Consider the following 17987-nt stretch of genomic DNA (forward strand, 5'->3'; position numbering starts at 1 on the left):
ATAGGCTGGTTTTCATGCCGATGAAGACTTTTACACAATTTCAATCACTCTTCCCACCTTTTTTCCCTCTCCTTCCTCAGTCCTCTTCCTGTCACATTTCCCTCTTTTTTTTTCTTTTTTTTTTACTCCTCCCTCTATCCTTTTCTTACCTCTCTCCTTTCCACCCGTCCTCCCTGTCAACACTGGCATAGCTTGGGGAGCCCTTCAGAGTATTACAGACCTCTCACCACTAGCTCTCTTATGGCACTTTCTCTTTTTTAAATTCAATCAGGCGTCAATGGAGCCCCCAGAACCATTTCACTTGACTACCTGGACGCCACAGGATGGAAAGCCTTACGCTAACATAAGGGTCTAAATGGAATGGAAAAAGAGAGAGAGGGAGAAGGAGAAGAGGGGTGTAGGAAAGGTTTGTCAAGAAGGGGACAGGGGTGTTTTGAAACGGTGCCATGGAGAGATAACGGAGTGGTAAAAATGGAGAGTGGTCGGGGGGGAATTAAGGGGGGAAAAGGGGGAGAGAGAAGCGTTACAGGGGATAAGAGACCAGAGATGACAGCAGAGCGGGAGAAAAAACGGAGAGAAATGGAGGACAGGAGATGGAGAGGGAGAGATAAGGGCATACAGTAAGGGGAAGGAGGTGATAAATGGATGGGGTTTTTAAATCAGTGTAACCTTTAGACATCCATGATGCTATACAGTGCAAGCTCAGCTGGTGTGCGTTAGCTTAGAGCTAGAAGGAAAACACAATATGCAGCACACGCATGCATGAAAGCAAAGATTCAACTTGCTTTTGGTCTGAAATGTTGATATAGAGCCCAAGGAATGTTACATGTTGACCTGCAGCCATCGCATCGTTGAGAAATATCGAAGCCATTTTCTCACTACAATCCTTTTGACCTCGCCTCCCTTCTCCGGGGCAACTTTCCATTCACTCTCCGCTTTGGGCCAAAATAGACTCCTCACAGCCATCTTCTATTCCTTCTATTCTAGTCTTTGTGGGGTTTTTTTTTGTGTGTGTGTGTGTGTGTGCAGGTTAAGTGTTTTTCTCAGTAGTTTTCAGGCGGATTGTAAAGCACCTTCACACTTCTGTCTCGCTGAGTCATTCACTGAATTGTCCTTTGGTGGCTCAAAAAGAGAGTGTATCATTATCACCATCGACTCTGATTAAAAGAACTGAGAGTGTTTGTGTGGGTGTGTCTGTGTCTGTGTGTACAGAGGTTAGAAAAAGATCACTTTCCTGCAGCTCTTTCTCTCATAATGCTTCTCTTTTCCCAAAAAGTTAGCCATTGTTACATGACTTTTTCCAAAGATGAAACGAAGCAACAGTGACCCAGAAAAACCTTAGCTTAGCACGTGGCATATATATTTCCATTCTCTCGGGCTCTGTTGAATCATAGTATATAGTAGAGAGTACCTTTAATCAGGTCTAAAGCCTCCTTCTCCTTCTTTATGTCTTGTGCCAAAGTCTTTCAGCTTTGGAAGTTATATGTGACTCATGGAAAGTTAAGTTTTCTCACAGGGTCACCTTGTTACACATCTAGGTGCCAGGAGAGAAATTGTATGTTAAGCTTCTCAAAAAAATATCCCTCTTTGACTTATTTACTAAACTGCCAAAGTGTAGGCTACAACAGTGGTTCCCAACCTTTTTCCAACACATGACAGATAGCCTTTTTAAACTCTCAGCTTTTACTAAACATCACACACTGCTTGGCTGCAGCAGAGCCGGCTGACACTGTTTAGAGCCAAAACATATGTGCAGTGTTTGTGCCTGTCACGGACATATGGCAGGTACATGTAAACACTGGTGTCTTGTTTAATATGTGCATGGAGAAGTGCTTTCACTTTGACGGAGAGCTTACTTTGATCGGGGAGAGTGAAGCAGGTGTGTTGTCTCGACGCAGAGATTTGTGCTTTTTGTGTACATCAGAACTTTTGCACATTTACTGCGGCTAACAAGGAAGGAGTTTGGGATACGACGGTTTTATCAGCCTGCTGAATTGGAAAGAAAATGCAGACGGGCTGACAGTGGCGAGGCAGAAACTTCAATCGGTTGCCACTGGGATTGGTGCTGTCCTGTTCACCTTGTTTCACTTCACAAGAAATCGATTTTTTTTCCAGTTTGATGTGAGTTTTATAAAAGCTTAGTCGTCTGAGATAAAGGAGGCTCCGCGGTTCGCTGTTGCCGAGTCAGCACTTTTAAATAGAGTCAATAGTCTTTGACTATCTTTTGGCAGAAGAAATTCAATTGAATCTTTATGTTTTTCTCTTTTCCTACAATATATTTTAGCACCACGAAATAAAACTTTATAACAAATCCATACTCTATATCAACACGTAAAGTAATTATATTGATCAAAAAACAGAAAACATTGCAGTCTTTACAACTTGGAGTATCAAAATGTAATAACCGCTGAATATAAACAGTCTTTAAAGAAAAAAGGAAAACTCTACATTCATGGAGGCTGCATGTCCACAGAAATGAGTTGTTCACTTGATCATCTTCTTGGTCCTAAACATAATTAAAGGCCTTTATATATTCTCAAACACCTTCTGTTTAACTGAGTTATTTCCAAGTCAGAATTTTGTGTCAAATAATCGTGTTCTTGCGTTTTGCCACAACAAACTCTCTGTGCATTGTTCCATAGATAAGTGTTGGTCCTTGTATTCTACTTTGTCAGCTTTTGTTTTGTACTTCCTACTCCAGCTTCCTTTTATTAAAGCACTCCCCTTCCTCCTGTTCTGTAAATGTCACCTGTGGGAGGCCACTTAATGCTCCGCTTATTAATCAGACTTGTTTTATAAGCAGGAGATGAACACTTAAATACTTAAGCATTGTGCGGGGTACAATCACAGCAGATACAGTATTTGTCTGCACCTGCCTAACTGACTGGAGAATAGTGTGTGTGTGTGTGTGTGTGTGTGCACGCTTGTGTGGCTCAGCTCAATTGGTGCCCCACATACACACACACACACACACACTCCATGAGACCAGCCGTAAACAGTTCCTTCACCTGCCTCTCTGTCTGCATTGATTGACGTTGTACATTGAGCACAAAAGTAGCAATTTAGACCCGCTAGCCTCCCATTGTGACATTGAGGCATCTTTGCCCCTGTGTGCTCTTAATGGCTCAGTGAAGCATGTTGAGCCTCCCACAGCTCCTCTCCATTCACAGGGTCATAAAAGATATAAACACCAAAAAATTGCACCAGTTAGCTGCAATTAAAAGTGAAAAGAGAAACCGTGCTCTATGTTCCTCAAGGGAAGGTTAACACTTAAAACATGAGATTGACTGGAAACGCTGCAAAAAATGGCTGGCTTTTGTTCAAATTTTGAAGCTTCGGGTTTTATAATATTGTGACTATTAAAGCAACATTATGTGGGGGATTCTGTTTGTTGTCCACCGAAGTCTCTAAAAGCAACTGCGCTGTCATAAAAAAAAAAAGTATAGTGACAGTGCGACTTGCAGCCTACTGTTTTTGCCGAGCTCTTGCCGAAAGCATTTCCTGTGAGAGAACCGTGCGATGCTGCCAAAGTTACATAGTGCTGAGGGGGGCAAAAAGTACACTCTGTGGAAATAGGATAGACACCATTCTCCCTGTTAAAGGTAATTTAACGGGGAAAAGTAATATCATATTGTCGCTTAAAGGGCTTTGAGGCACTTTCTTTCTGTAAAACAAATACAGCCCAACGTATGGACTTGAAAATGTAGACTTAACAAAATGTAACAACTTATAAAGACTTTATTAGAAGACATTTTTTTTCTCTTTTTGATGCTGCAAATCCCTTTTTTTCCATGAAGCAGATATTCCTCGCCCCTTGCAGACTCATAATGAAGTCTGACTCCGTCTTTATTCCACAAAAGTTTTACTATTTACCATTCAGCTGACAGCGGAGACAGCCCATTATATAAAAATTCATACTTCAGTGACAAAACCTTCAGAAATAAAAAGATGTGGTCCAGTGGAAATTGAAAGGCGTCATGAATGGGAATGAACCGGCAGTGGACAGGTTTGCACCCCTGCTGCTGTGATTTCCTTGCCGTGGGCGTCGTGCGGGGAAAGTGTGTGTCTTTGAAACCAGGTTTTGTGGAGGGTTTGTGCCGTGCCAGATATACCCACCGCAAAAAAAGAGTGAACGTAAGCATTAAAAACAGGTTCAAGACAATCATATAACTGCAGATAATGACTCTTCTGTATGCTTTTATCATTTACCAGACAAGCTAACCTAAAAACGATGAATTATTTCACCGCCATAAGTGATTCTTTACTTTACTTCTGGACTTAAATCTGAAATGCTTTAAATCCTTGCGGAGAATTCCTGCTAGAAATGCCAAGCTCACGGCTCTATCTGACATTCAGGATCATACAATAGAAGCAGCGTCTGTATTCACACACCTCTACTCCATATCTGCACTGTATCAACTGAATATAGCTCAACTACATTACTCTCAGAGAAAAGACTAATGAGAGAGAGAGCGAGAGAGAGAGAGTCCTGGCTAGAATTAGAGAGAGATAAAGAGATGGAGAATGGAGAGCATCGCTGCAGGAAGATGGAGGAGAAGGCTAGTAGCGGCGGCGAGGTGGTAATTTGTCTTTGAGGCTCGCTGGTGTTGGCGTCGGCAGCGTCAGCTAAACAAGGCCATCTCATTTCCTGTTGTCTGCAGGAAGCAGCTGTCTGCTAGCGCTACTCCTTCTGCTGCTACTCAGAGCCCCTGGTCATCAATCTCCCCTGTTTTAATTGGTCTGCACCATACTGCGACAGACAAAAGCGCACACACACGCACACATGCACACACACACACACACACTCCCAAGACAAACACTGACAGAAGTAGGTGCCGAGACATAAATGTGCATATGCACAATACATGTGTGGATAACCACACAAACACTTGCTCAGGGTGAACGTACTGTATGTTACACAGATTCAGATTTGCACCCGCTTATCTCTGTATCATTGATAGCCACTGTTGAACGTCACACATTTTCAGAATTAAACAAGGCGAACATTAGAGAACATACTAAGAGTCTGTTTTATCAGCTCCCACATGTTGACGTTTTAAGACCTAGTTGATTCAAAAACATTATTTGTCATGTTTAAAGCCAGAAATAGATAATTATTTGAAAATCTTCAGAGGTTTGTGTTGAGATCATGGTGAAACATATTACTAATGGATTGTTTTGTAGTGACAGTCTGTTCTGTTTCTGATCTTATGTAGCAGAGAGTCTATAGAGAGTAACTGAAGGATGGACTGATGTTTTATATTCTAATAACATTGCTCTCCCAAGAAAAGGTTCTGATTATGAAGCTCATTTATACCTGCTGCTGTAAGCATGTGGACACACACACACACACACACACACACACACACACACACAGGACACACACAGAGACATAATTTACATAATGCATCCCTGCACCTTCCCATCACACTCCTCGTTTTACCTCTTTTGTTCTCTTAAACAAACACACTCATTCTCCCCTCTGCCCACCCTATGCTTTGCACGCACACACACACTCTCTCTCTCTCACAAACACACACACACACACACACACACACTCCCACACATGTGCACACACAGTCTGAAAGCCTTCAGCGTGTGTGCTGCAACATCAGGGGCAAGGCCAGGGTAGAAACAGCAGGGAGTCTGGCAGAGGCGTAGGCGGTGTGTGTGGGAAGACCATATGCATTTCAGCTGGCACTGATGAAAACACACTGGTACGCTTAATCACACACAGTATTGTCACAACAAATGGAAAGAAGAGGAAGGAAAACAATATATTCACACACATCTCTTTCTTTGTGTCATACTCAGACACACAAATCTTGTGCTAGTTTTAGACCAACTGGAATCTTCATTTTTCATTTTTCCTCAAAACCAATCGTGAATTAAAAAAAGAAAAAAAGAGACCAATGTCAACCTGTTGTGCTGCTGAGATGTGGAAGAAAGCTGACATAGTGCCATCTAGTGGTCATTGTGAGAATAGCTGTAGTTAGGAACATTTACCTGTATGTACATTATATATATTTTTAAGAAACATATTTTTGTTTTAAAGGTGCTTTGGATCCAGCAAAAGCCATACAGAATATGATTGCTCCCCATCAGTCTCTTTTGATTGTGTGTTTAATTCACAGCTGAGCATTCTGAAACCTCTTGAGTACGTCTTCACATTCTCGACTGCGACTTCATTAATTTCACATCGCTGCAGAAATGAGTAAGTAGTGTGCATTGGAGTGTGTAATATTCCCCCAGAATCAATATTGAATGAGCAGTTGGGGTAACAATTAAAAGCTGCCATTCTTGCATTTACTGTCTGATCCATTGGAATGAAAGCTAATGTTGGTTGCACAATAAAACCCATAAAGTGTTGCCATCCATTAAAATCCTTTTATGACTTTGAGATCTTCCCCGAAGAGACTGGGTAGTGCTGTGAGTAAGAGTAATTGCATATAGATAAGTGCTTTTAAATGTTGGCAGATGTGGTGTATTGATGTATTGGCATGTGGCTGTACATTTTTATGGCAGCCAATGAGTGTGTTCTTATGTTGTGCACACACACACACACACACACACACACACACACACACACACACACACACACACACGCACACACACGCACACACACGCACGCCTGCTCAGTTTGCAGGGGCTCAGTGTGTCCTGTCCTTGATGGTGTGACACGTCTTTCCAGAACAAGCCCTCCTCTCTGGGCGGGCCAAATCAGAATTCACCATAGCTGATGGGTCCGTGCCTAAGGGGAATTCTGGGAGATTTAAAAAGTGCTGACTCTCCAATCGATCTTAGCGCACTCTTATTCTGCTGTCTTTCTTTGAATCTTTTGTCTCTATCCCGTTGCTCTTTCAGCATCATTACGCCGCGGCTGCAGATGGAGATTGATGATGGGATCCCAGCCCTTCCCATTTAAAGAAGCATTTGTTACCTTTAGGTTTAGTTTCCGGTAGGGAATTTCTTTTATTAATTATCTTAAAAATATCAAACATTTATTTTCTCTGAATGATCGTACGGTTATTAGAAAGCACTATCAGCTGAATCCCTTTTTAAAATAAAAATATCATGTCATCCAGGAATGCCATTTGCCATTCATGCATACATACACATACATGCGTGCATACATGCAGAGCATATGTTTCATAATGACACATAATTACATGCTGTCATAAGCAATCATCAGGGGATGCTGCTAAGAAGCTGGGTTTGGAATGCCACTGGTGCAGCCATGTTGGATCTAGAGGTGACAGCACAGGGTAGTGATGGCAAACTCACTCTGAATTTGAGTAAAAAGTCAGCGTGCCTGTGTTTTTTTATTTGAGTGTGCTTGAAGCAGTATTTGGCAGCGTTTTGTAATGACTTCGAGGAGCATGTGAGCCTTGTAGTGGGTGGGTGCAAATGTGAAGGTGAGGCCAGTCTGTAGTCCTCTATGGACAAAATGTATTGGTCTTTATTTAATATGCATACATACATACAGTATACTTATTCTTGCATCCTTTAGATAGAGTTGGGCAGTTAAAAGATATGTTCCTCTACTCAGGGGCCTAGAGAGGAGCATTACTCTAATAATTGTTGTGAACCTCCATCACAAACTCACTCTACATTTCCTTTTTTTTGATTCTAACTCTCTTTTTTTGTAATTGAAGCCTTTGATCTGGACCTCTTTTCTGCATTCATGTCTTTTTGTGACTATCTGCCGCTGTGCTTATAGGCCAGTTGGAAAAGGAGTATGTGAGAGTGCAGATAAGCAGATTATTTTACGCTTGTTAAGATTTCACACACACGGGGTGCGAGTCGTGTTGCCGCGGCCCCGTGGCTCTTCCGCTGCAGCTCCTTTGGCTGACACGTTCGCTGCATACGGCTGCGATATGGTCGACTTGTGTATTTTTGTCATCACCTGGCAATGAAACTGACATTGCTTACATCACATGGGGTCCTGTTGTAGCAACCTCACAAGCATGAAGACACAACACCTAAATTCTTAGTTTTGTAAGAATAGAAAGCATCTTTAGAAGTGAAGGCTATCTAAAGAAGCATGCATTCCATTTATGGTTTTGTTCACATCTTATGGTATTCTTGATGAGGGAGTAAGGCCTTTACCTGTACAACTGCACCGGCACATTTATTCTAGGAACAAAAGCAGTGCTTGAAGGATGTAACCTGCTTTTACAATGTTCATTCAAATATGCCTGCTTTGACTTTTGGATGCAGAGAGACTTCAGGCTTGTTAAAAAAAGACAAAGATTTTCTTTCCCCAGCTATGTTATAATGGGAGCTGCACCCAGATACACCACTTCTGATTTATATCACAGTAGCTCAGGGTTAACTGTTGGAATGATGTCAATGCAGCCCAATGTAAAGTCAAGCTCTATTGTAGCCTTGAGACATAAAAATGAAGTTATAGCTGTCATTCTTCAGTGTCGGGGTTCGGGCTAACCCTGCATGTTTTTGTGTAGGAGGTTTGGCTCAGAGAACGAGACTTGTATTGCCTGAAAGGCCTCTTCTGAGTTTGTGATTCATTTGCGATTGAGTCAAGTTGATTGCTTTTGAATGGCTGTACAGTGTGTGTAAGCTTGTTTGGTGTCATTTTTTATCACCGCCATCATCTTCTCCAGAAGCTGTTACTCTCTGAGCAGTATGTCATGCCATCGGCAACATTTGGAAGATTGTGGTTGTAATGATAATGAGCTGGCAGAGATTTTTTGTCAAGATCCATTTGGAAATCTTTAAGCTCTTCTCTGTTTTGCCCCGCGTTATTATTCCATTTGCATTTAAATCCAGCTTTTACGACTCCATATCCAAAATGATTCTTCTAAATTCTCTTACTAAACACTCTTTTTAATGTGTGTTGTCTTTCTAATGGTGCCTACACTTCTAAAATGTAAATTTACTGACATGTCTGGGTTCACGTTGTGGCCCCCGATGGTGCTTTTAGCCCAGTTACCTTGGCTAAACTTCCTTGTAACACCCATGGGCTCCGTATACTTGTGAAGGGGTCTTCAGCTTGCCTCCAGATGGCCCCTCTGGATAGACAAAGCCGTTTTACTGCCTCATTGCTGCTACATTACTCAAACGTTATCACCCCTGCCTGCAAAAATCCATCTGTGCTCTCACACAAACTTGAAGATCCATCATCCTGACACGAGTATTGAAACAATGACAATAATGACAGCACGAGATGGATCCCTGAACAACACGACACATTCAAACTGGCAACTTTTGTCAAAGGATCGATTTTTGAAAATGAAGTTGTCAGCACGAATTGTATTTTTTTTTTTTTTAAAAGATGAAGTGTTTAAGTTGTTCTCTCTACATATTTAAACAGAAGCGGTATGTCTGGCCTCCTTTGTTTTGCCAGCTTGACAGCTTTAATGAGGCCACAGAAGAGTTTCTCCTGCTTAACTTTCTGTCGGGGTAGAGTTTTAGTGGGAATCAATGAAGGATTTAGAATAGGTTGAGGTACCTAGCTCACTTGCTCTGAGACACTCACACATACTCACAAACACTTGCCTCAGCTCTTGCTGACTAATTGGGGCAGATGCTGAGTAGTTTTATCTTAAGAGCTGGTGCTATTCTTGGGTGTTTATACCCATTTCTTGATATGTGTGAATATGCTAGTTAAGTTTATAGAAACAGTCTTCAACTTCAATTGAGTCTCAGCATCGACTACATAAAGATGGATGACACCTTTCCGTCTTATCCTTTTGTAAAAAAAAAAAAAAAAAAAAAAAATCCCCCCCGTGACTGGGGCTGACATATTGGCGTTTGCAGCCAGAGTCCGTGCAGTAGGGATTGGCTGAAGAAGTCGCAGTATTGGCGTCCTGCCCTTCCACTAACCAAACCAAACCTGCAGAGATTCCTCAGGATGGTACAGTCCATAGCAGAACAGAACCTTCTGACTTTTTAAGCAGTTATGGGGGACCGTTTTAACTTCACTTTTGGGGAGGTAACAATTCGTCCATCTTTTTATACATTACAGTCTATGATCCATAGTTCCTGCAGGCTTACTTGGTTGTCTGCAATGCTGCAGCCTCCCAATGGCCCTGACACCAACTTTTGATTAGCAGACACACTGTTTCCAAACAATGGAGTCGTCCTTCTGCTTTGTACAATTAGCTTTGTCCAGCCAAACTACATTTTCGGGTAAACCCTGTAGCTTGACCTCTGTGTTATATTCTCTTATAGATCTCAGCTTTTCTTCATTTTCTCAAATAAAAAAAATTGTGTTCATCCACTTTTTCTCTCGCGTTCTCATTTTTAAGTTTAGGTCACATATCACAAGACTCGCAGGTCAAAGAATTATTTTGCAAGCAGTTTGATTTATTTGTGCATTTATATGTGCTGAACGCTTGAGGAGTTGCTCGCTCTTGCATGGTTCGCCCTGTGGTGTGTGTGTAAGACAAGGCCAGTGACCGGTGATTCTCTGACAAACGAGGTGTGTGTGTGCCTCAGCCAACCCATACATTACTGTCTGACCCAAAGTGACCAGCCAGACACCAGTTTACTGGGGAAATTAAGGAGCATGGATACTGCAGAGGTGATCCTTTTATATCATTTTGTACCAATGGAATTACATTTTTCACAGGTCTTGGTGGACACTTTTACCACTGTTTTCTGGCAAAGTCTTGCACTCATGGTACAAACTGCTCCACTGCAGCACTTTCAGGTTAACTATCTTGCTCAAAGGCACCTTGAGAGTCATACAAAACTTCCTAAAATCAGTTCCCTCAGCAGATTTTAACCTCGCAGACTGTCAATGTTGGACCCATTCATGCAAGATTACGGTGTTGCTGTTCACAGGCCTGTGTCTCATTGCTCCTGTGATCATGTTTCAAACATTTTGGTGGTGAATTAAGCCTCCATTAACAGGTGGTGTTGGTGTATGCTAGCTGTTTAAATGTTTGATCCTCTTGACTCTGCTTCTGTTCAGGTTTATTCAGGAGATAGAGATGAACATGGGGCCAGGCCAGGCCAAGCAGTGCCAGCTCCGAGCCTTCCTGACCTACTACATCAATGACCTCTTCCTCAACCAGGTCAGTAAAATGACACAATACTGCTCTTTTATACTATCTAAATGAATGGGATACTATCCCGACAGAAATGCTTTTGTGGAACATTGATTTATTTAAAGAAAATACATTTTTAAAGCAAAACAGACTCACAAAAATACGATTTCTTTGTTGTTGGTTAATGAAAATCACTGTCTGTTCTTATTAAACAATAGTTGGAAACATTCGTTCGATATTGAATTGAAAGAAAAGGTCAAGCCTGCGCAATTGTGGGACAGTCCATTGGCCTAAATGTTCTACTGTTCTACTTCAAGAATTCCTACATATGATCAGACTAAGAAAGCATGATGGCAGAGTTCTGGGACCACTGTACTTCTTAATCTTCTCAATATAAAATAATTTCTGTTCATAACACACTGCTTTCAAATGTCCAAACTTATAATCCCCATAGGTGACCAGGGACACATATTAGTTATTTTGTATTGGTATGTAAAATACCTGAAAATACAGATGATGTCTGCTTAAAACAGAACTTCACTTTTACTACTTAAGAAAAAGGTTAACCCTTAGATGTACAATTATGCTTGAAATTCTGCCTAATGCAGCGGTATCTCCCTCAGGCTTTAACAAGAAACATTTGAGTTTAAATTAATGTATCACATTATGTAAAAGCAATTTACATGCAGATGTACTGCACAGTTTCTTAGTTCTTCATTGTTCAAGCTTCATCCCATGTAATTTACATTTTGTCTTTGAACTCTCAGGTGCGAACAGAGATTAACAAGGAAATCCAGGTGGTGAGCAAGGCAGCAGACCCCTTGAAGATCCTTGCCAGTGCTGATACCATGAAAGTCCTGGGAGTTCAGAGACCCCTGCTGCAGGTGAGCAACATGTTATATCTCAGAACTCATATTAGGTGAAAGAATAACAATGAAACACAAATCAGTGCACAACAAAAATGACTTAGAGAGTCTTACAAAATGTGTCACAAATGCATGCAATATGTATTTGTGTTGCAAATCCACATGTAGAATCTGGAGACACTTAAATGAAACACACTGTTTGTTTGCCACCGTTTTCCCTTTGTAACTCTGTTCAATAGAGGAGGGCTCTCTTGAGATCACTTGCCTTGCAGGTCTCTGTGATCACAGTTAGTTCAGGGGCAGAAACACACATATACTCACTGCCCGCCAAATTCTTTTACGCTCTCAGTTCCACAGTTGGATCATTATACCCACCCTTCCACCTATCTCTCAGGATCATAATTGCGGATGTAAAAGGGCTTGATCTTTGAAGAATATCTTACATCAAACATCTTTTTTTTTTTTTTTTTTTTTACGGGGTCGTTTTTCTAAAGAAAGCAGGTCTGCGGTTATGATGTCTATCTATACACAGAACATCACATGGATCTCTCTCATATCATGACCGTGACACTACATGATCACAAAGGTTGACAAAGAATAAAGCTTTGCCTTACTGTGTTTGCCTGTTTAAGACATGGCTGTTGGTTTGTAGTGCAAGTGTTAAAAGTATTATTTGTCGTGCCTCTACGTGAGAGTCATTACATCCATACGTCTCTGAGAACTCCAACAAGCCTTCGCCTGGCATTCAGTGCTCTTACCCTCTTCACTTCTTTGTTTAGGTAAAGTAAATAAAAGTCTTCTAATGACTTAATTTAAATTCATTTTCATGACAGTAAGTGGCAAAAAAAAAAGTAATAAAAATGTGTATTAACCCTAAACCGAAATATTCTCCTCTAAGGTACTCAGTTGGAAAATAATGCAAATAATTATTTGAACCAGTCAGAAGAAATAGTGACAATGCAGCTATTCGGCTGTTTACTCACAGCACAGTGTCATCATTGGGCAAAGGACTGATGGTCTTTTACGGCTGCTTGAGTTTTGTTTGCGTTGTTTATAATTAATTTTGGACACTAGCTGACTTGATCCAACTACAGATCCATCATTTAGCTTTGCATTGATATATTTGAGTTAAAATAAGGGCATTTTAGCTGATGTTGCATGTACATGCTTACTACAGTACAAACAGTGATATGGATAGTGTTGTATCTCAACAGTTAGTAACTGATTGAAATGGCAACGCTTCTACTTCCTCCTCTGTTTCTGACTCGGTCGGTTCACACGTATAAGGCTGCACTGGACTGATTGACACACGCTTAGCAGCTCAGCGTCCCGACACTCTTGAAAAATGATCTAAACAGTATCATTAGCTGTTTATTTATCTAGGTTTTCTCAAAGTGTTGAACATTTATTTTCAGTCAGATTTTTGTGGATGCTTAATGACACTTTCAACTTTGATACATTTTATGCATTTTGATTATTTCAAGCCAAATTTCTGGCGGGCTTTAACAAAAGATTAACTCATATTGACTGCCTCATTGACTGCACCGCATTTAACCACAGGCTCGTTTTGCTAATTTTGGCAGCCTTTCTTCTTTCAAAACGTGCTCTTGGCAGGTTGAAGATTACAGCGGTGCCAAAGTCAAGATCCAGACACTTGGCAAGACTTTCTTATGTCTCAGCTGTCAGATATTGTGGATGTTTGGTGGAGTATGGCTCTCTGTCTCTTCAATATTGTAAAAATGTTTCTCACGCACACATATTTTTCTTTGACAGGTCTGTGTGTGATGTCTGTGTGAGTGCGTTTTGTCCATGCAGTTGTCAAAGAAGGCAGTGTCCCAGAGAGGTAGTTTGTGTGTGTGTGTGTCTGTGTGTGTGTTTGTGTGTGTCTGTGTGTGTGTGTGTGTGTGTGTCGCAAACCTTGGATTTGTCAGCGTGTGTGTGTGTTTCTGTCAGAGGCTTCCTGTCTGTTCGCCTGGTTCTCTCACAGGGTGGGAACAGCGGTGGCAGATCATTACAGAGAGAGAGACCGTGGGCGTTTGGAGTTCAGCTGGGTTTGTTTACGGCGCGGGCCCCTCCTTAACGAGGAGTGCAGCATCTTGCTAATTATGCTGCTGTGGCTAATGAGCCTTTTCTGCTGATAGTGGGGAGTGCAATAAAACACTCCTTTTGTTTGGGCTTTTTTTTTTTTGCCTTTTTTTTTTAATTGGGCTTAATAAAAGAGGCTCTCGCTCTTCTTCTCCTGCCATTCACACTCTCGGGTCAGAGTGGCATTTGTTTGAGTTTTTTTTTTTTTTGTTACCTTTTCGCGCGTGTGTCTGAATTCATGCCAGTCAGTTTTGCTACCTGTGTGTGGTTGTCATTTTCGCCTCCAATTTAGGGGCCTTCACACTGTTTTCTTTGAAAGCACTGTTCCTGTGTCACTTTCATTAGATATTCCTCTTGCGCGGTGTGTCGTTTTTATTCTTTAAATCTTCTTGAGAGCTTTTCATAGAGGTTTCAACACCTTGGTTTAACCAGGAAACATAATCTAAAGTACTGGTTTTCATTCAGAAGTTCCTGGCTGGACAGTTGGTGAATACAACAATTTGATCACTGCAATGGCTAATTAAAGATTATAGTGACAGTCCTATTTAACGGTTGAGATTTCCCAATAAAAGCGCAGATGTGGAGGTGTGCGTCCCCGCGCGCTTGTGTGTCTGTGTGTCTGCATATCTATGCACGAGTGCGAGCATGTCTGTGCGCACACATGTGCTCCCTTTAAGTGCCATGACACTCGCCGTGCCAGGTGTGTGTTATCAGAGAGAGACACACACCGCTGGCACTGCTTGACGAGAGAGAGAGAGAGAGAGAGAGAGAGAGAGCTCAATATTGCTACAGCACATTAAACACGCCGTCTCACACACCTTGGCTGCAGCAGCCACATACGGGACACCGTAGGGGAGCACATTTTATAGCCGCATCTGCTCTCCGCAGCCACTGAAGCACGCGTTAATGTGTGCTGGAGTTCAGACCGGAGGAAGACATTAGCGTTAAGCATGTGTGTGTTTTTTTTTTTTTTTTTGTACGTTCCGGAAAAGGAGCAGAAGAAGAAGAAGGAGCTAAGCAGAAGTGTAATCGCACACATGCACCCGCACATGTATGACTGCAAAAATAAGCTCTAGTTTTGTTGCAGCTTTTAGATAAACATTTATCAACATGAAATTCATATTATTTTGAAAACCTTTGCCATACCATATGCGATAGGGCTATTTTTGCTGCCCTTTTGCAGCAGGACGGGAATATTTATGGCTGAATTTCCATAGCATTAACATTTGGAGTAGACTCTCTTTATTAATACATCACATGTTATATGAATTCTTTGACCCTTTGTCACTAATATCTCACCACTGGAAATGGACAAAGTGACTTTGGGAAACACTGCACAGTAGTCTAGGCGCCTTTAACATCCCATAATAAGCAATACACATGCAGCCAGGGCTTTTAGGTTAATAAGTAATATTGATATGGGCAGTGATTTGGCTATCACAAGGCAGCAGCAGTGTTGAATACAGCACTCTTATATATATCATGTATATATATTACATAATAATGATGTGATTATGAGCCTGACACTGACTATATATTGTCCACTAGGAGCAGGAGATAAGGACAGTATATAGTTCAGAGGGAAAGGTTAATGTCCGTTCATGCGTCTGTGTGATAGCAGAGCTTGGGCTGATATGTCTCTAGACTAGAGACTAGAGTGGCGTTCAAAAAAAAAAAAAAAAAAAAAAGGAGGAAGGGCAGCATACAAAGCTACAAATCATTCTCTTCTTCATGTTTCCATTTTTGTATTTGATATCTGGCTTTCGTTCTTGGTCAAATGATGTCTTTGTGCACTCTACCTATCATCTATTGAGTCCATTGTTATTCCCATTTTATTCTAGATCTTTCCCCCTACTTCTATTTAATGAACTCCTACCACAGAAAACATACATGCTGTTAGCTCTAGCAGCGTGATGCTATCTGTCCAGCTTTGGGGCTGCCACTGATTGATTCATTTAATTAGAGTTAGATCGAGGGAGAACGGCTGAGAGGGGGAGAGAGAGGGATGGGGAGTAGAATGGAAGAAGAAAGTATAGGAAAGGGGGATGTATGGTCACTCTGTTGGATAGCTCAGGAGATTGGCTCCATTAATCTTAGTACACCCCCCCCCCCCCCCCGTCCTCTTCCTCTTATGTCCCCTTTACACGCTCACTTGGTGACACACTAACATACAAGCAAACACACAAGGCGCACACGCAGCCTCAGACAATTGTTTGTATTCTGCTTGCAAAATCATGATTTAATTAATCGCCTCTTTCCAGCTAACTTTCTTTGTCTGCAGACTCCAAACAATAGCTGATAACTAGTCCTTTTGTACCTGCATATGTACGTGTGTGCGCGTTTGTGCTTATATTGTCCCTGTATTTGTGAGTCACACACACACACGTCCTTTGCACACACAAGTTGCCTTGGAGCCAAATAAAGACTGATTTCATCCCCTCGCTGTCAGATGCTTCGTGTACTGCAGATATATTCAGCTGCCAGTGGCCTGCTAATGATGTTGACCTTTTAAATTTTCATATTCACATGTTGCTTTGTGAGAGAGGAAACAGGCAGACACACGTTAATTGCGCGCGCACACACACACACACACACACACACACACACACACACACACACACACACACACACACACACACACACACACACACACACACACACACGCACACACATATGCACATTCACTTCCAGAAACTGTGATGACTCTGACCTTTTTATTTGTGATGATGTGTATAGGCAATGTTTATCTGTAAGGGGGCTGATCGCCTCCTGTTGATTAGCCCAACACACCTACGTACGTGCATACACCCTCACACGTACACACACACACACACACACACACACACACACACACACACACACACACACACACACACACACACACACTGTAGATTAGAGCCTCTCTTTATTAAGGAGCCTCTCTGCAACCTGCTCCCATCAACAACGGCAGCAATCACAACACAATACACCTGTTAGCTGCAAAAGCCGTACCCCCTGATTGGGACATAATTTGAAGTAGGAGGAAGGGAGAAAGAAAGAAAGAGGGTATTAGGGTGGGGTTGTATGCACAAATGCACTTACACCCCCACAGAGAGAGACACACAACACAATCACAACTAGAAAGAACATCCAAAAGCTCCTCTGAGGTTTAAAGGAAATGTTAAGGAAACTGCAAAACAGCCATTTTCATTTGGCCCAAACAGGCCTGTCCTCAGTTAAGTACATAATCTAATTGTTTTAACGTTTAGTCCAAATATTTTTTTTGAACCCTCAACTTCTCTTTTGGTCAGAAAATGGATTGGGCCTAAGTAAAAGTCCAAAAGTTTTATAGCTATTAACAGTTATCAAAGAATAAGGCACCTCAATTAGAAGCGACATGTTTACATGGCACACTCATTATTTGAGTTAGCATCATCCTGACTCTTTTTCCAAAGCAAACTGTTTAAGAGACTGATGATTTCTTGACTTACATTTTGTCATTTATTTGGACAGTAGGTCCTGTCTCACATTCTTTTGAAGTGTTTGAATGTTAATTATTGTTATTATATATCACACACTGCAGTCTGATTTAAAAAAACAAAACAAAAAAAAAACATCAAACGTCACATTTTTCATTCTAATTTAACTCAAATCCTGATTATTTCTGAGCTGGGTTTTTTTTTTTTTGTTGCTCAACTTCTGTTCTGTTTCTTTTCTCACCGCTCAAGGTGTAACACTCACCACCTCCCACCTTCTCCTGGTTATCTCACACAGAACACATACACTCCTGAGGCTGGCGTCCGGCTGCCCAGGGCCTCCAACCTGCCTTGAAAATGTACCTTCCTCACAAAAGAGACACAGCTTTGCTTTGTTCATGCTGTTTATATATTTGTATCAACATAATAGATGTATGTTTAACACAATATGCATGTCTTTTATTTGTGCGGCACACCAACTACAGCCGAAGGTGGAACAGGTTCGCACCATGCAGTGGTGGAACTGACAGAGTCTCTGTGTGTGTTACAAGACATAATCTTTACCT

The 17987-nt window shown here is 41.5% G+C and overlaps 1 protein-coding gene across 1 annotated transcript in view; it reads left to right on the top strand.

Moving 5' to 3' along the window:
* exoc4 (exocyst complex component 4) overlaps positions 1-17987 on the top strand; it is a 106905-nt gene that overhangs the window by 55534 nt on the left and 33384 nt on the right. The window contains exons 12-13 of the mRNA XM_020652962.3: positions 10940-11042; positions 11783-11899. Coding sequence (XP_020508618.1) covers positions 10940-11042; positions 11783-11899 — 220 coding nt within the window. The remainder of the gene's footprint in view (positions 1-10939; positions 11043-11782; positions 11900-17987) is intronic.

This window comes from Labrus bergylta, chromosome 23, assembly GCF_963930695.1.
Source record: "Labrus bergylta chromosome 23, fLabBer1.1, whole genome shotgun sequence".
Classification (NCBI taxonomy): domain Eukaryota; kingdom Metazoa; phylum Chordata; class Actinopteri; order Labriformes; family Labridae; genus Labrus; species Labrus bergylta.